Source organism: Melospiza melodia, chromosome 25 (genome assembly GCF_035770615.1).
Source record: "Melospiza melodia melodia isolate bMelMel2 chromosome 25, bMelMel2.pri, whole genome shotgun sequence".
Lineage (NCBI taxonomy): Eukaryota > Metazoa > Chordata > Aves > Passeriformes > Passerellidae > Melospiza > Melospiza melodia.
The window spans coordinates 12,144,927-12,170,130 of record NC_086218.1 but is presented as its reverse complement, the minus strand read 5'-3'; the positions used below and the strand labels follow the sequence as shown (position 1 = coordinate 12,170,130).

Below are 25,204 nucleotides of genomic sequence, written 5' to 3'. Positions count from 1 at the left end.
CCCCAAGAAAACACAGTTTTCCCCACCTGGGATTGGCTGGCATCAGGCAGGGAAAAATTAATGAAGCGAAATCATCCAGAGGAAAATTCCTTTGGGGAAGCATTTTCGGGAACAAGGAACGAAAAATGGTGGGAAAAACTTCTTTTAAGTGGAAACAATGATCCCAAATCCGTTCTTCTCCCCATCAACTCATCCCGGAATTTTCTAGCTGGAAACTCAGCAGCAGAATGAATGTTTATTAATTTCCAGAGGTTTTTTTGACATCCTGGATTTTATAAGTGGAATAAAAGATCGAAATCTCCACATGGGAATGGACCAAGACCCCAAAAAAATATTTCCAAGGGGGGAAATTCACTGGAAAAATCAACTTTGGTGTCAAAATCATCACCCAAGGAGCAGGAATTGTCCCGAGCCGCTCCTCAGGTGGGGCTGGAATTTTCCAAGGAGGTCCCCATGGACCCTTGGATGGTCCCAAGGAATCTTTGGGAATTTTTGCCCAAAGTGGAACTTTTTGGGATTTATGGAGGTGAAATCCCCAATTTTCCCCTTTTTTGGGCTGGGTTGGTGGAGCTGGAATTGTCCCAGACTTTTCCAGGTTTTTTATTTGAGGCTGAGGGATCATCTCCGTCATTCCCGAGGTTTCTTCCCACCCCACTGGATCCGTGTCCCACCCTCCGGAGTCAGATCCCGCTCTGGGGGACAAAAGAAGGGATTTTGTCCCCAAAAATGGGGCTGGGGGGAAACATCTCCCATCCCTGAGCCGTGGGATGTCCCAGGCCAGGGAAAAAATCCAGAAAATCCCAAAGATGTGGTGTCCAGGATGGAATTAATTGGGAAATAATAAAATAAAATAAAATAAAATAAAATAAAATAAAATAAAATAAAATAAAATAAAATAAAATAAAATAAAATAAAATAAAATAAAATAAAATAAAATAAAATAAAATAAAATAAAATAAAATAAAATAAAATAAAATAAAATAAAATAAAATAAAACAAAACAAAACAAAATGTCGTGTCCAGGATGGAATTTAATGTGCAAACAAACATTTGGGAAATCCAAAATGAACCCCAAGACCTCCCTGGCAGAGGGCACCCCCAAAATCCCAGGGAAGCCCGGGAAAGGCTCAGGTCGGGTCTCCCCACAGATTTGGGGATGAGGAAGAGGAGGATTTCCAGATGAACCCCAAACTGGATGATCCCGCTGATTCCGTTCCCTCGCGCGCCCGCGGTTTTTCCGCGCCCGGAGGATTTTGGGATCTTCATCCGGACCTTGGTCCCGTGGTGGTGGAAGGTGAGGAGGTGACCGGAGGTGCCGCCCGCGGGGTCCTCAAGCCACGGCGAGCAGGAGGAAGAGGAGGACGAGGTGTCCCAGGGCCAGCAGGGCATTGTGCGTGGTGTGGATGGAGGACGAGGAGGATTCTTCTGGAGGCAGATCCAGGAGCTCCAGGAGGGTCCCCAAATCCCACCCCAAACCCAGGAGGGATCCAGGAGCTCCAGGAGGGTCCCCAAATCCCACCCCAAACCCAGGAGAGATCCAGGAGCTCCAGGAGGGTCCCCAAATCCCACCCCAAACCCAGGAGGGATCCAGGAGCTCCAGGAGGGTCCCCAAATCCCACCCCAAACCCACAGGAGGAGGGAAAAAGGATCCCCCGGCCCTGGGACCCACCTTGGGACTGGGATCTGCTCCCAGGGATCATCTGGGGGGCGCAGGGACCCCCTGATCCCTCCCAGACTGATTTTAGGGGTTCAGGGACCCCCTGATACACCATGGGTTTATTTTTGAGGTTCAGGGATCTCCAGAGCCCCTCTGGGCTCAGTTTTGGGGTTCAGGGATCTTCCAACACCAGAGTCAATTTTGGGGTGGAATCCAAAAATCAGGACAGAGGAATGGGCTTGAGCTGTGCCAGGGGAGGCTCGGGGTGGGAAATTTGGGGAAATTCCTCCTGGAAATGTGGAAAAGGCTTTGGAAGGGGCTCAGGGAAGTTCGGGGTGTCCATCCCTGGAGGTGTCTGAGGAACCCCTGGAGATCCCTCTGGATGGCCAGAAGGGGTCAGTCTCACGTTGGATGGGGTCAGCCCCAGGGAGGTTTGTGGTGTCCACCCCTGGAGGTGTCTGAGGAACCCCTGGAGATCCCCCTGGATGAGGGGTCAGCCCCACATTGGACCGACGACCTCAGAGCTCCTTCCCAACCCCAACAGTTCCATGGGATCGCTCTGAAAGTCCCCAGATCCCCCCCAAACCCCTCTGGGGACCCCCCAAAGGCCAGGCCAGCCCTGGCCGGGGCCGTGTCCGGCCGTGGCCGTACCTGTCCAGCTGCAGGGCCGCCGCAAGGTCAGCGAGGCGTTGCTGGAGGACACGGGGTTGCTGACCTTGCACACGTAGGTGTCCGCCGCGGGGTTGGAGACCTCCAGGATGGGGCCCTGCTTCATCGGGGCCTTCTGGGGCAGGATCCACTCGTAGGTGACCCCTTGGAGGGCCACGGAGCAGTTCAGGGTGCTGTTGCACACCTGGGGGTCACCGTTGGGGGTGGCCGTCACGCGGGGCTTGGAGACCAGGTCTGCAGGAGAGGCCAGGGTGGCGCAGAGTCCCCATGGAGCTCTGGGACAGTGCCCAGGGTGGCACAACGTCCCCAAACCCCTGTGGAGCTCTGGGACCACCCCCAGGATGTCACACTGTCCTCATGAGGTTCTTGGACAACCAGGATGGCACCAGGTCCTCCTGGAGCTGTGGGACAGTGCCCAGGGTGGCACAAAGTCCCCCTGGAGCTCTGAGACAACCCCCAAGATGTCACGATGCCCCCATGAGGCTCTTGGACAACCAGGAAGTCACAAAGTCCCTGTGGGGCAGTGGGACATCCCCCAGGACACCACAATGTGCCCAAACCCCTGTGGAGCTCTGGGACAACCCCCAGGAAGTCACGATGCCCCCATGAGGCTCTTGGACAACCCCAGGGTCTCACAGTGTCCCTGTGGGGCAGTGGGACAACACCCGGGATGTCACAACATCCCCAACCCGCTTGTGGGGCTCTGGGACAACCCCCAGGATGTCACAACATCCTCCTGGAGCTCCGAGATAATGCCCAGGCCATCACAACGTCCCCAGAACCCCCTGGGACAATTCCCTGTCCCCAGACTCACCGTAGACCGTCAGCAGGACCCTCTGGATGCTCTGGGACAATCCTCAAACCCTTCGTGGCACTCTGGGACAATCCCCTGTCCCCAGACTCACCGTAGATGCTCAGCAGAACTTTCTGGACACTCTGGGACGATCCCCAAACCCTCTGGAGTTCTGGGACAATCCCCAGGCCATCACAATGTCCCCAACACCCCCTGGGACAATCCCCTGTCCCCAGACTCACCGTAGACCGTCAGCAGGACCCTCTGGACGCTCTCCCTGCCCGTGTCATCCTCCCGGTACAGCCGGAACTCGCCGCTGTCCTCGAGGTTCAGGTTGCTCATTCTGAGGGTGCCGTTCTCCATGAGCTCCAGGCGTCCCTCAAAGCGGGTGTGGGGGTAACTGGCCGTCTCCCCCCTCTTCAGGATGGCGATCCTCAGCTGGGTTTGCCATCGCCAGTGGATTTGGGAGTATTCTGAGGGATTTTGGGGCGTTTGGGGAGTCAGAAGTGCCACCCCGCCCACGGCTCCGGCCACCTCCGAGGGTTGGGGTTCTTGTGCCCGGGCTGCCAAAAAAAATTGGGGATGGTGGAGTTGGGTTGGTCGTCCTTCCCCAGGTCTCATCCCACTTGGAATTCCAGACACGTTCCAAACGGAAATAACTCAAATACTAAAAATAAACTTGAAATAACTCCGCCCTTTCTGGAGCCCTTTGCATGAAGAGGGGGCAGGACCAGAATTTTGAATTTTCCCGCCCCAAATCCCCAAAAATTTAAAATTTTTTTGGGACTCCATGTGGGGACAGTCCATCCCCCCAGGGCGCGGTGGCTCCCGTTGGAGGGACCCGGTGGTGGCACCTTGTGGGGACTGGGCGGGTTCACCACAAGGTCCCCAAATGTCCCCAAAGCCACGTGCCCACCCCAGCCCCTCATCCAGCCCCGTACCTGGCGTGGCGAAGAGGAGGGAGAGGAGGAAGAAGAGGAGGAAGTGGATGAGGTTCAGCTCCAGCACTGGCGCCATTTTCTGTCACCCGCGTCACCTCACCCGCGTCACCTCACAGGGTGGGACATGGCCGCACCCAGGGCGGGACACCCCTCGAGTTGGGACCCCCCTCACGGGGCAGCTGCTCCCCAAGGACCCCCAAGGCTGGAACCCCCCAGACTCCCCAAAACCTGGGGCTGGGGGGGTTCTGAAAGCAGGCGGAGAAACTGCCTGATGGAGGTTCCTGTTCCTCTTCCGGGCCCACAGCCGCAGTTTGGGGTGGGACATGAGGTCATCAGGGCGCTACGAACGGCCCCTGAGACTCACAGAAACGCAGCGCCCCATGGATCCCCCAAATCCCCACCACAGGGACCCCAAAGCCCCTCAAATCCTCAACAAAAGCTACCCAGACCCCCCAAATCCATCAAATCCTCAACAAAAACCACCTGGGACCCCTCAAAGTCCCTCAAATCCCCTCCAAAACTTACCCAGATCCCCCCAAATCCATAAAATCACCCTAAAATCTACCCAGGTTCCCCAAAATGCCTCAAATCTCCCCAAATCCATCCAGGACCACCCCAATGACCTGATGGTCAATGGGACACCGACCCCAAGGGTCACTGTGAGTGACCAGAGTGACCCCAAAGCCTGGGGGCAGCCAAGGGGGATTTGGGATCTTCCAGAGGGGTATTTGGGATCTGAACCCAGGGGGATTTGGGATCCGATCCCAGGGGAATCCTTGGAAGACCACTGGATGACCACTGGATGGACACCAGATGGACACCAGATGACCACCGGATGTCCAGGCGCGCTCGACCCCAGCTCCCTCCGGGGATTCTCCCCCATCCCCACGGGATTTCCCGGGGTCGCCGCTCTTCCACTATTCCACAATTCCAGCCCCGATTCTTCCCTCCCCCGCCCGGCCACACTCGGGCCACCCCCGCTGTCCCCTCGCTGTCCCCTGGCTGGGGACAAACGGCCCTCGGCGTCTTCCCACGGGCGGGGGTCTGCGAGCAAAGGGGAACAAAGGGACCCCCGCGACCCCCGCTGCGCCCTGACCCACTTGGGGCCGGCCCGGGGCTGTCCCCGTCCCCTCCGGTGTCGCCTTGGCTGCGGTGACGCCGAAACCGAGAGGGGAGGGACGGGAAGGGCGATTGGAGGGCTGCGAATTAACCCCGGCATGCAAATGAGGGTCGTTAGAATAAATTAGAGCGCGCCGACGGAGGCATCCGCGCTCGTCCTTTGGGATGAGGAGGGGCTGGAGCTGCCATCCATCTCCCAAACCCCGCTGGTTTTCTGCTCCCCACACCCCAAAATCGCTGCTTTTAGGGGAAAAAAGACCCCGGGTCACCACCAGCTGCCCCAAAATCCTGGGAAAACGGGGCTGTGCAGTTTCCAGCCCCAAATGTTCCGCTGTTCAGCTGGAGAGGGGAAGTTCTGGGGTGACCTCACTGTGGCCTTGCAGGACCTGGGGGGGCTTCAGGACAAATGGAAGGAGAATTTTCCCAAGAATTTTCCCCAGAAAAGGGGGAATGGGGTCAGGGGGAATGGGGAGGGGGGATTTGGGTGGGATTTTGGGGTGGAATTGTTCCCTGTGAGGGTCCCAGGTGATTCCATGGATTCCCCACCCCTGGGAGTGTCCAAGGCCAGGCTGGACCCACCTGGCATAGGGGGAGGACCCTGCCCATGGAATTGGGGTGGGATTTTTTGGGATTTCAAGTTCCTTTCCACCCTAAACCATTCCAGGATTCCCTGGGCTGGTTTAGATGGGATTTCAGGGATCAATCTTTCCCTCACTGAGGTTGTTCCATGGATTCTCCATCCCTGGGAGTGCCCAAGTCCAGGCTGGACAGGGCTCGGAGCAGCCTGGGCTGGTGGGAGCTGTCCCTGCCCACAGGATCAGCTTCAAGGCCCCTTCCCACCCAAACCATTCCATGATTTGGGCTCAGCCTCACTCCTCAGGGATGCCCTGAAGGCCCCAGTCCATGGGCACCAATTCCATGGGCACCATGACATTCTCTGGGATAACGCTCTCCAGGCTGGTCCCCATGGAGAACCTGAGTCATTTGTCACACACGGCCACGGTGACACTCTTGGTCCCACCCTCATCTTTCCTCGGGAACAGAGTTGGGCTCTGTTTTAAACGCCTCGAGTTTCCTCCTTTTTCCTTGAAAACAGAGTGGTTTTCTTTTAAACACCTCAGGTTTCCGTGTGAGCGTGAATTGTCCCTCCTTGATGTTTTATTTTTGTCCCAAACCACATCCAAAGCCACCTCCCCTCCACCTCTATGCTGAAAAGCCACAAGGGCACTTCTTCCTTCTTCTTCCTCTTTCTGGCTCGAATTTTTGCCTGTTGGTGCCCCAAAATCCGCTCAATTTCTGGACATCCATGGACGTGTTTTGGATCCCTCATCTCGTCACCTTCATGCTGCTCCACCAAACCAGTGAGTGCCAGGTCCCCTGGGAAGGAGATCTTGGGGTGGTTTTGGGGTTTTTGGGGTTTTTGGGTTCAAGGGATGGCTGGGAGCACCAGAGCAGCTCCATGGGGTGGGTTCGTGCCCAGTGTTGGAATCCAAGGCTGCCGTGGAGCTCCTGCTGGTAGCGGGCTGATGCCCATCTCTGTGTCCATCTCTGGTGCTCATCTCTGTGCCCATCTCTGTGTCCATCTCTGGTGTCCATCTCTGGTGTCCATCTCTGGTGTCCATCTCTGTGCCCATCCCTGGTGTCCATCTCTGGTACCCATCTCTGTGTCCATCTCTGTGTCCATCTCTGGTGTCCATCTCTAGTGTCCATCTCTGGGGTCCATCTCTAATGCCCATGTCTGGTGTCCATCTCTGTGTCCATCCCTGGTGTCCATCTCTGATCCAACCTCTGCTCCAGATGTTCTCCAGACATCCTGCTCTGCCTTCAGTTCCTGCTCCTCTCCACGTTGTCTCCCTGGTTTTGGGGGTCTCATCTTGGGGTGTTTTTTGGCTGAAAAGAGGGAAATTGGGCAAGGTTCAGCCCTTGCCCGCTCTGAGGGGGGTTTATCATGTGAACCATCCCTCGGTTTCGTTATTCCTGCGAGTTTATCTCCTCCAGCAGCTTTTTCCTTCCACGGGCTCCTCTGTCCATGTCACAGGGGTGGCTGAGGCTGATGCCAAGCCTGACCTCAGGGCTGGGCCAGGATCAGTTCCCTGCTGGGAAAACTGGGAAGGAGAACTCCATTCCCGGTATAAATGGGGTGGCACGGTTCATTGGAAATGGGAAGTTGCGAAAATAACAAGAACAGCTCCTTCCTCCTCAAATTGGTGAGCCAAGGTCACACACCATGGTATGGCCACTGAAGGGAACGGATGGGTCCAGAGGGATCCTGGACCTTGTCCAGGAGTGTGGAAGGGGTCTCACCTCTGGAATGGTGAGATCCTACCTGGAATGGTGGGAGTCCACCTGGAGTGGTGAGATCCAGTCTGGAATCTCCAGATCCCATCAGGTCTGGTGCTCCCAGCATGAGAAGTTCATGGAACTGTTGGAGCCAGTCCACGTTTCACAGAGGCCGTTCCCTGTGGCCACAGAGAGTGCTCAGCCAGGAGAAGCCGTGCTGGAGCTGCCCCACGCACCCCTGGCAGTGTCCAGGGCCAGGCTGTCTCCAACTCCTCGTTCTCCTTTCCCTTTCAGTTCCCCTCCGGGCTCGGCCTGGGGGTGCCCTCGTGCTCTTCCTTCACCCAGGGACCCTTCCATGAGCCCTCAAGCACCCCCAGCCCTGATGGGCTTCATGCTCTGGGTTCTGCAACTTCATCCATCCTTGGTCCCACCTTGATCCCAGCTTTTCATGCCACCTTCATTTCCCCCTTTCATCCTATCTCCAGCCCATGCTCAGCACTCCTTCATTCCAGCTTCCTCCCACCTCCAGCCCACCTTCAGCATACCTTCATCTCTCCATCCCACCTTGATCCCTCCTTCGTTCCAGCTTTTCATCGCACCCTTATTCCTTGAACCGTTCAACCCTCCTTCAACCGACCTCCGTCCCACCTCCATCCCACCCTGAGCCCACCTTCATCCTGTCTCCATCCCACCCTGAGCTCCCACCCCCATCTCAAGTTCTCTCCCCATTTTCTCTCCCCAGTGAGTGCCAGCGACCCCACGGAGGTGATTGGGGTCCTGGGCAAGTCCGTGACCTTCCGCACCCACAACCCAGATGGAAATCCTGCATTCTGGAATTTTGGGAATGAACCCATACTGACTGTGGCGTTTGAGAATCCTCCTCGACCCTTATTTCACAAAGAGGAATTCAAAACCCGTTTTTCTGTCTCCGAGAACGGCCGTGCGCTCACCATCTCCCAGCTGAGGATGGAGGATGCCGGGACCTACTCTGTAACCATTCTGTATGAAACATCCACCTTCACCCTGCAGGTGTTCAGTAGGTGCTTTTAGTGCCGTTTTGGGGGTGCTTTCAGTGCTGTTTTGGGGTTTTTCACACTAAATGAGACGTTTGTGACACCGCTGTGACCGCAGAGGAGCTGGCAGAGCCCACGGTGACCTGCGAGGACCAGAACTGCTTGGATGGGAGCTGCAGCTCCTCCCTGCGCTGCTCCGCGCCCGGCACCGGCCTCGGGAACGTCTCCTACACCTGGAGGGTGGGGGATCAGAACATGGAGGGGAGCTTCGTGGTGCTGTTGGTGAAGAAAACATCCCAGGATGGGCTGGAGCCGGTGACGTGCACGGCACGGAACCCCGTCAGCAGCAGGAACGTCACCGTCACCAACCTTGGGGAGCTCTGCGCAGGTGAGAGCTGGGGACAGATCCCAATGGGCTGATTCGGATCCCCTGAGGAACGCGGGAATGTTGGGGTTGGGATGGTCTGATCCCGATCCTTGAGAGCAGGAAAAGCTGGGATTTGGGGTTGGGATGGGCTGATCCCGATCCCCTGAGAGCGCCGCCTCTGCCCTGCCTTGGGGTGAGATCCCCTGGAATGAGGGATCAGGGCGGGATTTGAGGCCAAATCCCCTCTGCCCCAATGCCAGGAAGAGCCAGATTTATTTCGGGATCTTCTTCCTTTCCCAGGCGCCCGCTCCGGCAGCTGGATCAGGATCAGCGTCGTGGCCGGGGTTGAAATCACGTCGCTTTTATCGATTTTCCTCGTGGCCTACTGTAAATCCAGAGGTGAGCGTGGAAAACCATCCCTGGAGCCCTGAGGAGCAGGAGGTGGGACCTGGGAGGGGGACAGAGCCAGGGTGGGGTGGATTTGGGCAGATTTGGGTGGATTTGGGGTGGATTTGGGGTTCTGATTTGGGGTGGATTTGAGGCTGGATTTGAGGCTGATTTGGGGTGGATTTGGGGTATATTTGGGGTTCTCCTGACTTTATCTTGACAGGTTTTTAGCTGGAGGAGAGCTGCGGGGTTGGTTCCCTGTGGGGCGGAGCCAATCCACTGGCGAGGTCCGAAGAGCCAATCATCTTGCTAGGTTTGCAGATTGACACCACAGGGAGGAGCTGACCACGCCTCTGTGGAAAAGCAGATTTTTGAAAAACCAACAAAGCCCAAGAAAATCTCTTTTTCCTCCGGCCTGGGGACGGGTTACTGACCAGCCCCATGCGGCCAGGTTGGCATGGGGCCACCAGGACTGTCCATGGGGCCAGCATTGGAGGTGGCCCCAAAATCCAGAGTGACCACGAGGCCGAGATTGTCCGGCCAAAATCCTCACGGCCGGACCATGCAACCACGACTTTGTTCGTTTCATGGAAATTAAAATTAAAATTAAAATTAAAAGCCAGGAAATAATGGTTTCTTGGGGAGACGTCTCCATGGCATGGCAGGAGAGACTTGTCTACCCAAGAGAATGAAGAAAGGATATTTTGAGTTTATAAATTGACTGAAAGTCCCACCTTTTGGGACTCTTTACATTGACAGTGGGAAATAAAAAACGGTGGTGAGGGGCTGGGGAATAAGCAATCCAAAGGTTTATTGTGATTTTCTTATTATTTTATTTTTAGCTCAGTAAATAAAGATTTTTTTAATAACCTTTTAAAGTTTTGAGCCTTTTTTTGCCCTCCTCCTCCTCCCAATCAAAATCCCTCAGCGGGAAACGAGCAAACAAGTGAGCGCCAGCACCAAACCCACCCCAAAATTGGTGCGTTGGCCAAAAACTCGGATTGGTGAACCCAAACCTCTTCACGCTCTTCATCAAGAAAAATAAAAAATAAAGAATTCTCAAATTTCCAAACGCTAAAAACCCCACAGAATTCCCACCCTGCCCATCCCGCCTGCCCAATCCCAAATCCATCCCTTCCAGAATTTTCCATCCCCAAATCTTCGCTCCGAGGCGCAGCCGGGGGTTGAATCTTGGGTGGAAAACCCCGAATTTCTGGATATTTCTGGATATTTCTATTCCATGGGTCCCAGTGGCCGCTGGAGTTTCCAGGAGGAGAATTCCACCGGGATGGGAATTCCGGGGTTTCAGGGGCGCTGGTGGTCGGCGGGATTTGGGAACCCCAAGCGCCTGTAACCCCCGTTATCCTGCAAGGAAATGGGTGGGATTTGGGACATTTTGGGGCATTTTGGGGATTCTTTTGATCCCTAAAAACCCGATGGATTCTCCATTACCTCCAGGTAGGCGGTGGAGACCAAAGATCGGTCCAGCCTCTTCCTCTTGATGGATGAAGGCTGTGGGGAAAAAAGGGGGAAAATTCCTGTTGGAAAAAGCGGGATCCCAAAACCTCGGGGGGCACGGATTTGGTGTCCTCAAGAGGACACGGATTTGGTGTCCCCAAGGCTTGGGGACACTCCAGGGCAGCCTCACCCCGTGGTCGAACTGGACCGTGGAGTAAATGGTGAAATTCACGGGTTCCTCGTGGTGCCTGGGGTGCTCCTGCGGGGAAAAAGGGTCAGGATGTGCAAAAAATGGGAAATTTTGGGGATAAAAAATGGGAAATTTCAGGGATAAAAAAGGGAAAGTTTGGATATAAAAAAAAGGAAAATATTGGGGATAAAAACTGGGAAATTTCAGGGATAAAAATGGGAAAGTTTAGGGATTAAAAATGGGAAATTTTGGGGATAAAATTGGGAAATTTTGGGGATAAAAACTGGGAAATTTTGGGGATAAAAAAAACGGGAAATTTTGGGATTAAAAGTGGATCCAGCCTGGGGATCCCATGGGAATGACCCTACCACTGTCCTGGGAGTGACCACAGCGTAGATGGTGGCTCCTTCCTGGGTGGCCTCGCCCGTCCTGGCCTGGGGACACAAAAAAAGGGCAGAAATGGTTAAAAGTATCAGCTTGGGGCTCCCAAAATTCCCACCCGGAGTGGATTTCCCCACAGGGAGTGTGGTTAGGCCGTGGAACTGCCCAAGGTTTGGGTTCCCAGCCCGGGGAGTGTCCGAGGAGTGACCGGACGCCGAGTGACCAGGCTGGGGTCGGCCCCAGGGCGGACTCGGTGACCTTGGGGGGTTTGTCCGACCCCAAAATTCCCGGATTTGGGGTGGGAAGGGACAATCCCGGCACTCACGGGGTCCTGGCGGCGTTTCTTCTCTCCCACCGTGGCGTAGACGGTCAGCGCCTGCTCCGGGGCGGTTCTGGGGGTCCCTGCGGGGTCAGAATTCCCAAACTTGGGTTCCAAGGGTCAGAATTCTCAAATTGGGGGTCCAAGGGTCAGTTTGGGGTCAGAATTCCCAAATTTGAGTTCCAAGGGTCAGTTTGGGATCTGAATTCCCAAATTTGCGGTTCCAAGGGTCAGTGTGGGGTCAGAAATCCCAGATTTTGGGGTTCCGAGAGTTTGGGGTCAGAATTCCCAAATTTGGGTTCAAAGAGCCAGTGTGGGGTCCGAATTCCAAAATTTGGGGTTCCAAGGGTCAGTTGGGATCAGAATTCCTAAATTCGGGTTCCAAGAGTAAATGCAGGATCAGAACTCACAGATTTTGGGGCTCCAAGGGTCAGTTTGGGGTCAGAACTCCCAGATTTTGGGGTTCCAAGGGCCGGTTTGGGGTCAGACCCCCCAAATTCGGGTTCCTGCCCCGACATTCCAGACAAACCTTCCCGGGGATTTTTCCTCCTCTTCCTCCACCAGCAGCAGAAGCCCACGAGGAGCAGGATCAGCCCCACGGCCCCGGCCCCGACCCCGGCCAGCAGTGTCCAGAGGCTGAAATTCCCTGAAATTTCTGGAAAAGGATCCCGGAATCCTGGAACCGGGCTGGGGTTTGAGGTCCCTTCCCACCCAAAACATCCCAGGATTCCCTTAATCATAAAAATTTATATTTTTCACTTATATGGAATAAAAAAATGTATAAAAAAATATGGATTAAAGGTTAATACCTTTATGTTTTATATGTAAACAATTACATCTTTAAAAATAACATTCAGTAGGTATAAAAAATAATAATAAGTACAATTATATCTATATATATAGATAATTACATATTTTATATAAAAATACATGTAGATTTTATACAGATAAAGGTCCATTTTTTACAGATAAATAAGTGTGCTATATGAGAAAATAAGTATGGATTTTATATGTAAAAATAAGTATATTTTATATCTATATAAAGTATATTTCTATAGATAAAAATAAGCATAAATTTTATATATAAATAAGTGTACTATATAAACAGTATACATTATATATGTAAGTATATATTTTATGAATTTATTTTATATATATATAAGTATAGATTTTACATTGAACACATACACAAAAATTGCGTATCTTACACATAACAATTAAATTAGAAACTATATAATTTATGTCTTTATTCATTATTTCTACCTAATATTTTCCAGCAGATTTTCCAGCTAATAATTTCCATATTTTTGATTTTTATCTATTATTTTCCAGCAGATTTTACCTATTATTTTCCAGCTAACATTTTCCATATTTTCTATTTTTACCTAATATTTTCCAGCAGGTTTTTGCCTAACATTTTCCATATTTTTTATTTTTACCTAATATTGCCCAGCATGTTTTTACCCAATATTTTCCAGCTAATCTTTTCCATATTTTCGATTTTCACCTAATATATTTCAGCAGGTTTTTACCTAATATTTTCCAGCTAATATTTTCCATATTTTCCGTTTTCACCTAGTATATTCCAGCAGGCTTTTACCCAGTATTTTCCACCTCCATAAACGATTTTTACCTAGTATTTTCCCCCATTTATCCCCATTTATGGCCTGTAAACCCCGGCATGCTCAGCCGCACCCCGGTCCCATGGGGAGCTCACCTGGGCAGGTGAGGGCGGCGCGGGCCGCGCTCCACCCCGCGGGGTTGCTGACGTTGCAGAGGCAGATTTGGGGATCCGCGCCCTCGGGGAGGCTCCGGAGCAGCCGGGAGGAGCTGCCCGGGATCTGCCCCGGGATCTGCCCCGGGATCTGCCCCGGGACCGGCTCCGGGCCATCCTCGGCACAGGCCCAGCTGTAGGAGACGTTCCCGGGGCTGGAGCAGAGCAGGGACAGGTGGCACCGGCCCCGATCCCGCTGCAGGATTTGGGATTTCAGCTCCGGCTGCGGGACGGGGTCTGCGGGGACAGCGGGGTGAGAGGGGACAGAGGACACAGGGACAGGGGGACATGGGGAAAGAGGGACAGAAGGACACAAGGACCCAGCCACTCACCCCACACGGACACTCGGATGCACCGGGATGGAATCACTCGCGAATTCTCAAACTCGGCCCAATAGACCCCGTTATCCTCCCTGCGAACCGGGAAGATGCACAGGGAGAGGTTTCCTGGATGGAATTTCACTCTCCCATGGAAAGGACCTCTGGGATAGGAGACACTTCCATCCCTGCGGGCTGTCAGGATCTTCTGCCGCTCTCCTGAATTAATGTACCATTTCCACTGCATCTCTGTCCACTCCCGCGGGGGTTTCTCCGGCACCAGGCACAGCGATGCTCCCGCGGTCACGGGGCGGGACACAGCCGGATTTTGGCATTCCGGGGATCCTAAACCAGAGCCAGGGGAGCCCCAGTGAGGCTGTGACACCAGGAGGGGCTCTGCAGTCTGGAGGTGACACGGTCACTGCTGGGGCCACCCCTGGGCCGCACCTGCAGCGTCCACTCCTGGCCCCAGGGCCCATTCCCCGTCCCCATCCCAAAAATTCCATTTTCTCCACACACGCCAAACTGGTTTTGCATCTGTTTCCCATCCCATTCCCCAAATTTCCCTTCTCTCCCCATTATCGCAAATTGGTTCTGCATCTATTCCCCATCCCAAAATTTCAATTTTCTCCACATTGTCCCAAACTGGTTCTGTGTCCATTCCCCACCCCAAATTTCCCCTCTCCCCATTATCCCAAACTGGTTCTGTCTATTCCCCATCTCGTTCCCAAAATTTCCCTTCTCTCCCCGTTTTCCCAAACAAGTTGTGTGTCCATTCCCCATTCCCAAATTTCCCCTCTCTCCTCATTATCCCAAACTGGCCAAGTGTCCATTCCCCATCCCAAAAGTTCAATTTTCTCCTCATTTTCCCAGACTAGTCAAGGTCCATTTCTTATCCCAAATTTCCCTCTCTCCCCGTTTTCCCAGATTGGTTCTGTGTCTATTCCCCATCCCAAAAGTTCAATTTTCTCCACATTATTCCAGACTGATTCTATGTCCATTCCCCATCCCCGTTCCAAAATTTCCCCTCTCTCCCCATTATCCCAAACTGGCTCTGTGTCCATTCCCCATCCCAAATTTCCATTATCCCAGACTGATCAAGATCCATTCCCCTTTCCATGGGTTCCTCTCTCTCCCCATTATCCCAAACTGGTCAAGTTCCCTTTTTTATCCCAAATTTCCCGTCTTTTCTCAGTTTCCCACAGTGGTCAGGGTCCGTTGCCCTTTCCATGGGTTCCCCTCTCCCTGTTATCCCAAACTGGTTCTGTGTCCATTCCTCATCCCAAAAGTTCCATTTTCTCCCCATTATCCCAACCTGGTTCTGCGTCCATTCCCCATCCCATCCCAAATTTTCATTATCCCAAACTGGTCAAGTTCCCTTTTTTATCCCAAATTTCCCCTCTTCTCTCAGTTTCCCACACTGGTCAGGGTCCGTTCCCCCTTCCATGGGTTCCTCTCTCTCCCCATTATCCCAAACTGGTTCTGTGTCCATTCCCCATCCCAAATTTCCATTATCCCACACTGGTCAGGGTCCGTTCCCCCTTCCATGGGTTCCCCTCTCCCCACACCCTCCCAGCGCCCGTTCCCCCTCCCCAACCCCGGTGAATTTCCCCCCCCCAGCCCCCTCTCCCCTCAATTTCGGTTTTCTCTCCTCAGAGCAGCCCCGGATGCCGGAGGCCCCCAAAATAAAACCCGCGGAACATCCGGAGGGCCGACGGCGCTTCCTGCGGCCCCGTGTGGTCAGGGCGGCTCTGGGGGGCTCCTGTGCACGGCCCAGCTCCCCTAAATCTGCCCTAAATCCGCCCAAAATCCGCCCTAAATCCCCCCTTTCCACCCTCCTGAGCGGATCCCAGCCATCCCGGGGGTTTTTCTGCATCCAGAGTTTTTCTGGGAGCTCCAGGGCAGAGCTGCAGGTGCGGGGGCACCCCCGGGGCTCGGGAAATTCGGAAAATTCGGGAAATGCAGGAAATCCTTCCCTGGGGCAGCGGGAGCGATTGGGAAGGGATTTCCCCCTGCTCCAGGTGCCCGAATTCCTGCAGGACTCAGGAATTGTCTTTTCCTGATGCTCCGGAGCTGCCAGGGGGGTTCAGGGGGTCAGCCTGGAGAAAGGGGGGTCCAGGGGGGATTTGGGGTCTGCCAGGGGGGATTTGGGGTCTGATCCCAGGGGGGATTTAGGATCTGATCCCCGGGAATGGGGCAGGACCAGGGCTGGAAATTTTGGGGAAAATTCTGCCTGGAAAAGTGAAAAGGCCGTGGAAGGGGCTCGGGGAGGGTTGGATCTCCATCCTTGGAGGTATTCGGGGAATCTCTGGAACTTTGGAGGGACCAGGAGGGGGTTGGTGCCAGCCTGGTGACCTCGGAGCTCTTTTCCAGCCTCAAAAATCCTGGGATTCTGCGAACCCTGGAGCTGTCAGGAAAATGACACCAAAATCTGCCAAGGTGTGGCCAGGAGATGCTCCAGGCACCTGGAGATGCTCCACGGTCAATCCATCCCCCAAATCCCGCTGGTTTTCTGCTCCCCACACCCCAAAATCACCGCTTTCAGGGGAAAAAAGACCCTGGGTCACCCCCAGCTGCCCCAAAACCCCGGGAGAGCGAACGGGGCTGGTTCGGCAGAGGGATCAGAGTTTGGGAACGGGGAAAGGTCCCGGCTCCGCGGTTCAGAAACTGTGGGAACAGAGAAGTCGTGACTTTCAGGCAAAGTCCACATCCGAAACGCTGCCCAGGAAGGGGAACCGGCCCCGCGTCACGGCCCGGCCCGGCTCGGCTCTGCCCGGACAATGGGGGTTTGAGAGGAGCGAGGAGAATCCCCCCAAAGCCGCAGCCAGCCCCTCTCCATCCCCCCGAGCGCCGCTCCGGCTTTTCCCCGCAGCAATTCCCGAATCTCCCGCAGCAATTCCCCAATCCCCGCAGCAATTCCCCAATCCCCGCAGCAATTCCCCAATCCCCGCAGCAATTCCCCAATTCCCGCAGCCCCCCCGGTCCCCCGCGCCCCCTCCTCACCTCGGCTCCCGGCCAGGCCCAGCAGCAGCGCCAGCAGCGCGGGGGGACAGCGGCGACCCCCGAGCGGGGACATCGCGGAGCGGAGCGGGGACCCCTCGGGGCTGCGAGCGCCCGCCGGGGACTTCCTCTGCCCCGGCTCCTTCCTGCTCCTTCCTCTGCCCCGGCTCCTTCCTTCCTCCTCCTCCTCCTGCGGCCGCCCCTGTGGCAGATGGGACAAGGACGTGTCCGGAGCGCGGCGCTCTCAGCCCCAAAGCTCGCAGGGAACTGATTTGAGTCGCCCCGGGAGGGCAATTTTGGGGTGTTTTGGGGGGTTTTGCTTTCCCTTTGCAGCGAGCGCCGGGGACGCTTGGGGACATCGCGGTGGCTCCGCTGTCCCCAGCTCCGGCAGCCGTGCAGCCGCAGGGTCGGGAGCTTTGGGGAGGAATATCCAACCCCAAAATGAACTTTCCAATCTCAAAATCCCTGTTCCAACTCCAAAAAAATCCTTCTCGTTCCAACCCCAAAATCCTCCCGGTTCCAACTCCAAAATCCTCCCGGTTTCAACCCCAAAATCCTCCCGGTTTCAACCCCAAAATCCTCCCGGTTTCAACCCCAAAATCTTCCCGGTTCCAACCCCAAAATCTTCCCGGTTTCAACCTCAAAATCCTCCCGGTTCCAACCCCAAAATCCATCCTGTTCCAGCCCCAAAATCCTCCCAGTTCCATCCCCAAAAAATCCTTCTCGTTCCAACCCCAAAATCCAGCCCGTTCCACCTCCAAAATCCATCCCGTTCCACCTCCAAAATCCATCTAATTCCAGCCCCCAAATTCTCATCATTCTAGTCCCAAAATCCTCCCCGTTTCAGCCCCAAAATCCCCGTTCCAGCCCCAAACCCTCCCCGCTTTCTGGACTCGCGGTTTTTATGGGATTTGCAGCCCCATCCCGCCCTCCCGAGCCGGCAGGGAGCGAAATTCCCGGGAATTCCGTTCGATCCCGGGGCCGGGAGGTGGCAGCAGGAGACCGCGGGCGGCCGGGGGGTCCCCGAACCGCCCCCCAAAATCCCGAATCCCTCCGGGGAACAGAGGAACCGGGACCCGGCTGCGCCTCCCCCAGCCCCAAATAAAATCCTGGAGCCGTGTCCGGGCTGGGAAAAGGGTCGGGATGGGACCCCAAAATCCCAGAATTCCTGAACTCCAGAATCCCAAAATCCCAGAATTCCGGAACAGCAAAATCCCAGAATCCCAGAATTCCAGAATCCCAAATCCCAGAATTCCTGAATTCCAGAACACCAAAATCCCAGAATCCCAGAATTCCAGAATCCCGAGATCCAAGAACTCAAAGATCCCCGGACCCCAGAATCATGAAATCTCAGAATCTCAGAATTCCGGAATCCCAAAATCCCAGAATTCCAGAAGCCGAAAATCCAGAATTCCAGAATTCCTGAAATCCAGAACCCCACATCCCAGAATTCCTGAATTTTGGAACACCAAAATCCCAGAATTCCAGAATCCCAAAATCCAAGAACCCAAAGATCCCCGGACCCCAGAACCACGAAATCTCAGAATCCCAGAATTCCTGAATATCAGAATTCTGGAATTCTGGAACCCCAAAATCCCAGAATCTCAGAATTCCAGGATTCATGGATTTTTGAACGCCAAGATTTCAGAATTCCAGAATCCCAGGATCCAAGAATCCAAAGATCCCGGGACCCAGAACCACAAAATCCCAGAATCCCAGAACCCAAAAATCCCAAAATTCCTGAATGCCAGAATCCCAGAATTCTGGACCCACAAAATCCCAGAATCCCAGGATGCCAGAACCCCAAAAATCCCAGAATTCCAGGATTCCAGAATGGGAATTTTGGGAAGGGATTTTGGAAAACGCGAATTCCAAACTTGGAGGGGTTTGATGGGGGATGGGGGGGGGGCGGAAATCCAAATTTTTCCAGTCTGGGACGGCTCCGTCCACCCCGCCAGGGATGTTCGGGTTAATTGTCGATCCGGGGATTCATTAAGGCGGTTTCATTAATTAATTAATTAATTTCGATTGATTATTGGTGATGAGGGCGTGCCCTAATCCCGGTGGCGGTGGCAGATGTCCCCCGGGGTGCCCCCTCTGTCCCCAGAACAAAGCCCCAGACAAAGGCGGGAGATTTGGGGAATTAGGGAATTAATTAGGGGATTAATCAGGGATTAATTAGGGAATGGAGGGGAGGAACATCCCGAGGCACAGCCACACCCCGGAGCTGCTCCACAAAGGGGCTTTGTGTCCCTTTTTGTGCCACAATTCCTAAATTTTCTCTCCAAAATCCCAGAATTCCAGAATTTCAGGGGATTTCGGAGGAATTCCTGACTCTGGAGAGCAATTTAGGGAATTGTGGCACAAAATTCCCAAATTTTGTGGGAAGGGTCTCAGGGGGGTTGGAGGGGCCGCCCTGGGAGAGGTCCCAGGAGTTCCTGGAATTCTGGTTGGGCTTGGTGGGCTTTTCCAACCTCGTAAATTCTGGGATTCTGGAATTGTGGGATCCTTTAACTATGGGATCCTGGGGTTTTGGGGTCCTGGGATTTTGGAATTCTGGGATTTTGGGGCCCTGGAATTCAGGAGTTCTGGGGTTCCAGGATTCTGGATTCCTGAGGTTCTGGAATTGTGGGATCCTTGGATTCTGGAATTATGGGATCCTGGGGTTCTGGAATTCAGGAATTCTGAGATTCTGAGATTCCAGGTTTCTGGATTCCTGAGGTTCTGGAAGTCAGGCTTGCTGGGATTCCGGAATTCTGGGTTCCTGGGATCTTTGGATTCTTGGATCCTGGGATTCTGGAATTCTGGGATTTTGGGGCTCAGGAATTCAAGAATTCTGGGCTTCCAGGATTCTGGATTCCTGGTGTTCTGGAGTTCTGGGATTCTGGGATTCTGAGATTCTGGGATTCTTGGATCCGGGATTTCGGAATTCTGGTAGTTTGGCGTTCTGGAACTCTGGAGTTCTGGGTTTCTGAGGTTCTGGGATTTTGTGATTCTGGGATTCCAGTATTCTGGGGTTCTGGAATTCAGAGACCCCTTGGCCACAGGGCAGCAGGATTCAGGTTGGAGCTGGGGAAACTGAGGCACGGAGGGCCCCACTGGCGGCACCCAGGGAGCTCCGCAGGACCGGGAGTGCCGGGATCACCGGAGCAGCCGGGATTGGGGCCAGGAGCTGTCTGGGGATTTGGGATTGGGGATTTGGGACTGGGGATTTGGGATTGGGGATTTCACCCTGGCTCGGGATCAGGCTGAGGAGGAGCTCTGGGATGGGGGGATGGGATGGGGTGGGAGTGGGAATGATGGGGCACCAGTGACCACCAGTGACCACCAGTGTCCAGCACTCACGGTGACCAGTGTGCAGCAGTGACCACCAGTGTCCAGCACTCATGGTGACCAGTGTGCAGCAGTGACCACCAGTGTCCAGCACTCACAGTGACCAGTGACCACCAGTGACCACCAGTGTCCAGCACTCACAGTGACCAGTGTCCAGCAGTGACCAGCAAACAGAGGACCAGTGTCCACCAGTGTCCAGCACCCCCAGTGTCCACCAGTGTCCAGCACCCACAGTGACCAGGGTCCACCAGCACCCCCAGTGTCCACCAGTGTCCAGCACCCACAGTGACAACCAGTGTCCAGCACCTAGCAATGACCCCCAGGTACCACAGTGATCACCAATGTCCAGCACCCACAGTGACCAGGGTCCACCAGCACCCCCGAGTGTCCACCAGTGTCCAGCTCCCACCAGTGTCCAGCACCCGCAGTGACAACCAGTGTCCAGCAGTGACCAGCAGAGAGTGACCAGTGTCCACCAGTGTCCAGCACCCACCGATGACCACTAGTGACCACGAGTGTCCAGTATGTACCAGAACCCCCCAGTGTCCTCCAGTGTCCAGCACCCCGTCCCCCAGTCTCGTCCAGCATCTTCCAGTGCCCCTCAATGTCCCCCGGCACCTCTCAGTGCCCCCCAGTATCTCCCAGTGCCCCCCAGTGTCCCCCAGTGTCCCCCAGCACCTCTCAGTGCCCCCCCAGTGTCCCCCAGTGTCCCCCAGCACCTCTCAGTGCCCCCCAGTACCCCCCAGTGCCCCCCAGTCCCCCCCAGCCCTTGCCCAGTGCCGGGGTTTGGCCGCGATCCCCGCGGAGCTCAGGAGTTATTTTGGGGCTGGAGTGGCTTTTCCTGGGAAATGGAATTCCTGCAAATCCCCGGCAGGGAGATAATTCCCGCGGGATGGAGGGAGGGATTTGGGAATTGATTTCTGGGGGGAAAAAAAAAATGAAAGGTATTTAAAAAGGGATCATAAAGAGCACATTTTGATGGGAAGGGCTGGAGCCCCCGGCCTGGCAGCTCGTTTCCCCTGTGGAAACGCTTCCCAAAATATAAAAATCCATGGACATGGTGAAATTTCTCCTTTTTATCCCAATTGCAGGACAGCAGCTACCCAGGGAATCCCGAGGGACGTCCTGGGGCTGACCAGGATGGTTTTCCTTGGCCACCCCAAAGATCCCTTTGGCCACCCCAAAAATCCTTTGGCCACCCCAAAGATCCTCCTTGGCCATCCCAAATATCTTCCTCATCCATCCCAAGGATCTTCCTGGTCCATCCCAATATTTTCCTCATCCACCCCAAAGATCCTCCTTGGCCACCCCAAACCTTTCCCGCATTCATCCCAAGAATCTTCCTCATCCATCCCAAATATCTTCCTTGGCCACCCCAAAAATCTTTTTGGTCACCCCAAATATTTTCCTCATCCACCCCAAAGATCCTTTTGGCCATCCCAAAGATCTTCCTCGCCCACCCAAATATTTTCCCCATCCACCCCAAGGATCCTCCTGGTCCATCCCAAACATTTCCGGGCACCGGGAATGGGTGAAGCCGGCTCTGGGATCGGCCAGGAGCCGCGGGCTCTGGATGGATATCCCGGGAATTCCGGCACAGATTGGGATTTCACGGCCCCGGATGGATATCCCGGGAATTCCGGCACAGATTGGGATTTCACGGCCCCGGATGGATATCCCAGGAATTCCAGCACAGATTGGGATATCCTGGGAATTCCGGCACAGATTGGGATTTCACGGCCCCGGATGGATATCCCAGGAATTCTGGCACAAATTGGGATTTCACAGCCCCGGGCTGAGGATGGATATCCCGGGAATTCTGGCACAGATTGGGATTTCACAGCCCCGAGCTGAGGATGGATATCCCGGGAATTCCGGCACAGATTGGGATTTCACGGCCCAGCGGAGACCCCATCTGCTCCTGGCGCCGCGGCGCGAGGAACGCGGGGCCAGTGCCAGGCCCGGAGCTCACGGTGCCAGTCCCGGAATTCAGGGTCACAATCCCGAATTCAGGGTGCCAATCTCGGAATTCCAGGTGCCCATCCCAGAATTTGGGGTGCCCATCCCAGAATTTGGGTGCCAATCCTGAATTCCAGGCGCCCATCCCAGAATTTGGGGTGTCAGTCCTGGGTCTGTCTCTTCTGGGCCCATGCCCTCCCAGCTGCTCCGGGATTTTGGGACTGGGGAGAAATTCCCAATTGGGGATCCCCAATTTTGGGCTGGGGGACACTTCCCAATGTCAGAATTTGGGATCCAAGGCTGGGATTTGTGATCCAAGGCTGGGATTTGGGATCCAGTGATGGGATTTGGGAGCCAAGGCGGGGATAATGGGCCAAACACCGGGATAATGGACCAAATACTGGGAAAAATGGACCCAGAACTGGAATAATGGGCCAAACATTGGGATAATGGACCAAACCCCAGGACAACGGAGCAAACACCGGGATAATGGACCAAATACTGGGAAAATGGCCCAAAACTGGAATAATGAGCCAAACATTGGGATTATGGGTCAAACTCTGGGATAACAGACCAAACATTGGGATAAAAGACTGAACTCCGGGATAATGGATCAAACCCCAGGATAACACAGCAAACACCGGGATAATCGACCAAATACTGGGCAAATGGCCCAAAACTGGGATTATGGACCAAACACCGGGATAACGAGCCAAACATTGGGATTATGGCCCAAACACCAGAATAGCAGACAGAACCCGGGATAATGGCCCAAACACCAGGATAACAGATCAAACTCTGGGATAATTGAGCAAACTCCAGGATAACAAATGAAACTCCAGGATAACAGACCAAAAACCCAGGATAACAAACCAAACTCCAGGATAACGGACCAACCTCCGGGTTAAAGCTGCAGCCAAGCTGTCCAGGCCCTGACGCCTCCTCCTCCTCCTCCTCGCCCTCCCAGATTTTGGGGTCCCCGCTGCCTCTCCCGTCCCCCCGGTGCCCCTGCCCGGCTCCCGAGTGTGGACACTGCGGCTTTTCCCGGCCCGTCAGCGAATTCCCGGCTCCTCCTCCTCCTCCTCCTCAAATTCCTGCCACCTCCGGGGCCTCCCCCGCTCTCGGGACCCTCCGGCACCGAGCGGAGAATTCGGGCCGATTCGGGAGAAAACCCCAAAAAACCCCAAAATCCGCACGGGCCTGGCGGTGTCCGGGAGCGCCGTCCCAGCTCGCGTGATCGGTTTTAACAAAAATCCGATTTTTTTTTCACCCCTTTTTGCTGCGGCCCAGCTCGGGCGCCTTGGAACTGGAATCTTCTGGTTCCTCCTGGAATCTGGGAATTCCTGGGCTGGGGGATCCATGGAAAAAGGAGGGAGCCCCTGGTGTGTCCCGGTATGGGACAAGGCCCGGGATCGCTGCCAGGAAAGGGAAAAAAAAGCTTGGAAATCCCCGGGAGAAAGGGAAAAAATGGGAAAAAAATTGCGTTTTCCATGGAAAAAACTCTGGTAAGGAGAAGGAGGGGCTGGGCGGCCTCTGGTCCCCGTGCTCCCCGACCCCCTTGGCCCAGCTCCGTTTTTCCCAGGTTTCCTCCAAATCCCTCCAGGCGGGAGAAAAAAAAAATTTAAAAAAAAAGAAAATTCTATTTAAGATTAAAGGGGAAAAAAAAAAAAAAAAAGGAGGAGAGAGGGAGAAAAAAGCAAAAGCTCAAAAAAAGAGTAAAAAAAAAAAAATTCCAGCCCTGAGGAAAAGAAGAATCCCGGGAAATGGAGGAGCTCCCACGCACGCGGGTGTGGGCACACACACACACAGGAGGGAGACACGCGCGGGGCCAGATGTGCGCGGGCCGGGCCAGATGTGCGCGCCGGCAGCGCCAGGTGGGCACAGCCAGGTGTGCCCGGGGGTCCCGGGCTGGGCCAGGTGTGCACACAGGGGAGCACAGCCCCGAAATGCAGAGGTGACCCCCAAAATGCAGATGTGAGCCCCAAAAGGCAGATGTGAGCCCCAAAATGCAGATGTGAGCCCCAAAAGGCAGATGTGCACCCGACACGTGTGCAAACATGGGCGAGGTGTGAGAACAGGGGTGCACGAACACCCCAAAACACACAGACAGCTGTGCACACCCCGAAACACACATTTACCTCCCAAAACACACATTTACCCCCCAAAACACACATTTCCACCCCAAACGTGTGTGTGGAAACCCCAAAACATACGTTTACCCCCCAAAATACACATTTACCCCCAAAACACCACACGTTTACACCCCAAAACACGTGTGCACACCCCCAAACCAAACATTTACACCCCAAAACCCACTGCCACACCCCAAATCCCCCCTCTCCCGCCCCAAACCCTGCTCTCCCACCCCAAAATCCCGCTCTCTGGCCCCAAGTGCATCTCGTACACCCCAAATCACCCTCTCCCATACCAAAATCCCCCTCTGCCTCCCCAAATCCGTCTCTCACACCCCAAATTCCCTTCGAATCCCCCTCTCCCGCCCCAAATCCCTCTCGCACACCCCAAACCTCACATTTACTCCCCAAATCCCCCCTTCCCGCCCCAAATCTCCTTCGAATCCCCCTCTCCAGCCCCAAATCCCTCTCGGACACCCCAAACCTCACATTTACTCCCCAAATCCCTCCTTCCCGCCCCAAACCCCGCTCTCCCGCCCCAAATCCCTCTCGCACACCCCAAATTCCCTTCGAATCCCCCTCTCCCGCCCCAAATCCCTCTCGCACGCCCCAAATCCCCTTCCAATCCCCCTCTCTCGTCCCAGTCCCGCTCTCCGGCCCCAAATCCCGCTCGCACGCCCCAAATCCCCATTGTTCACCCCAAACCACGCACATTTACTCCCCAAACCCCGCTCTCCCGCCCCAAATCCCTCTCGCACACCCCAAATTCCCTTCGAATCCCGCTCTCCCGCCCCAAACCCCGCGCTCCCCCGCGCAGCCCCACGCGTGACACGCGCGCACGTCCCCGCTCTCCCCCTCCCTCCTTTCCCTCCTCCTCCTCCTCCTCCTCCTCCTCCCGCCCCCCCCCGCCGCCGCCGCTCCCGCTCCCCCTCCCGGCGCCCCCTCCGCCCCCCGCCCCGCCCCCGCCGCCGCCGCTCTCGCTCGGGGCTCGCAGCGGAGCCGCCGGAGCTCCGTGGCCCTTCCCGGCCCCTGCCCGGCGCCGGCCCGGCCGGGCCAGGCTCGGCTCGGCTCGGCTCGGCTCGGCTCGGCTCGGCTCGGCTCGGGGGGCGGCGCGG

The 25,204-nt window shown here is 55.0% G+C and overlaps 2 protein-coding genes across 4 annotated transcripts; both read right to left on the bottom strand.

Moving 5' to 3' along the window:
- Positions 1-1,013: 1,013 nt before the first annotated feature.
- On the bottom strand, positions 1,014-4,179 carry LOC134429214 (CD48 antigen-like). Of its 2 annotated transcripts, none has more exons than XM_063176331.1 (4): positions 4,061-4,179; positions 3,362-3,682; positions 2,309-2,560; positions 1,014-1,425 (listed from the first exon to the last, which is right to left on the bottom strand). In XM_063176331.1, exons 1-4 carry the CDS (start codon positions 4,134-4,136, stop codon positions 1,331-1,333), a joined length of 744 nt encoding a protein of 247 aa, XP_063032401.1. In that variant the 5' UTR covers positions 4,137-4,179; the 3' UTR covers positions 1,014-1,330. The 2 variants fall into 2 exon arrangements, with proteins under 2 accessions (XP_063032401.1, XP_063032402.1); XM_063176332.1 differs by having other exon boundaries at positions 1,014-1,422.
- Positions 4,180-12,836: 8,657 nt separating this feature from the next.
- Positions 12,837-14,194, bottom strand: LOC134429234 (CD48 antigen-like). Of its 2 annotated transcripts, XM_063176355.1 has the most exons (3): positions 13,899-14,194; positions 13,681-13,760; positions 12,837-13,585 (listed from the first exon to the last, which is right to left on the bottom strand). In XM_063176355.1, the coding sequence occupies exons 1-3, from the start codon at positions 13,910-13,912 to the stop codon at positions 13,260-13,262; spliced, it is 420 nt and encodes a 139-aa protein (XP_063032425.1). In that variant the 5' UTR covers positions 13,913-14,194; the 3' UTR covers positions 12,837-13,259. The 2 variants fall into 2 exon arrangements, with proteins under 2 accessions (XP_063032425.1, XP_063032424.1); XM_063176354.1 differs by having other exon boundaries at positions 13,681-14,194.
- Positions 14,195-25,204: the final 11,010 nt, after the last annotated feature.

Bases quoted from the DNA above. Each gene is read 5' to 3' on its own strand.
- LOC134429214 (XM_063176331.1), bottom strand. From the start codon at position 4,136: ATGGCGCCAGTGCTGGAGCTGAACCTCATCCACTTCCTCCTCTTCTTC. The intron at 2,561-3,361 runs GTGAGTCTGGGG...CCTCTCCTGCAG, and splicing joins GGTCCTGCTGACGGTCTACG to ACCTGGTCTCCAAGCCCCGC. The intron at 1,426-2,308 runs GTACGGCCACGG...ATCTGCCTCCAG, and splicing joins GCGGCCCTGCAGCTGGACAG to AAGAATCCTCCTCGTCCTCC.
- LOC134429234 (XM_063176354.1), bottom strand. From the start codon at position 13,912: ATGCAGTGGAAATGGTACATTAATTCAGGAGAGCGGCAGAAGATCCTG. The intron at 13,586-13,680 runs GTGAGTGGCTGG...CTGTCCCCGCAG, and splicing joins CATCCGAGTGTCCGTGTGGG to ACCCCGTCCCGCAGCCGGAG.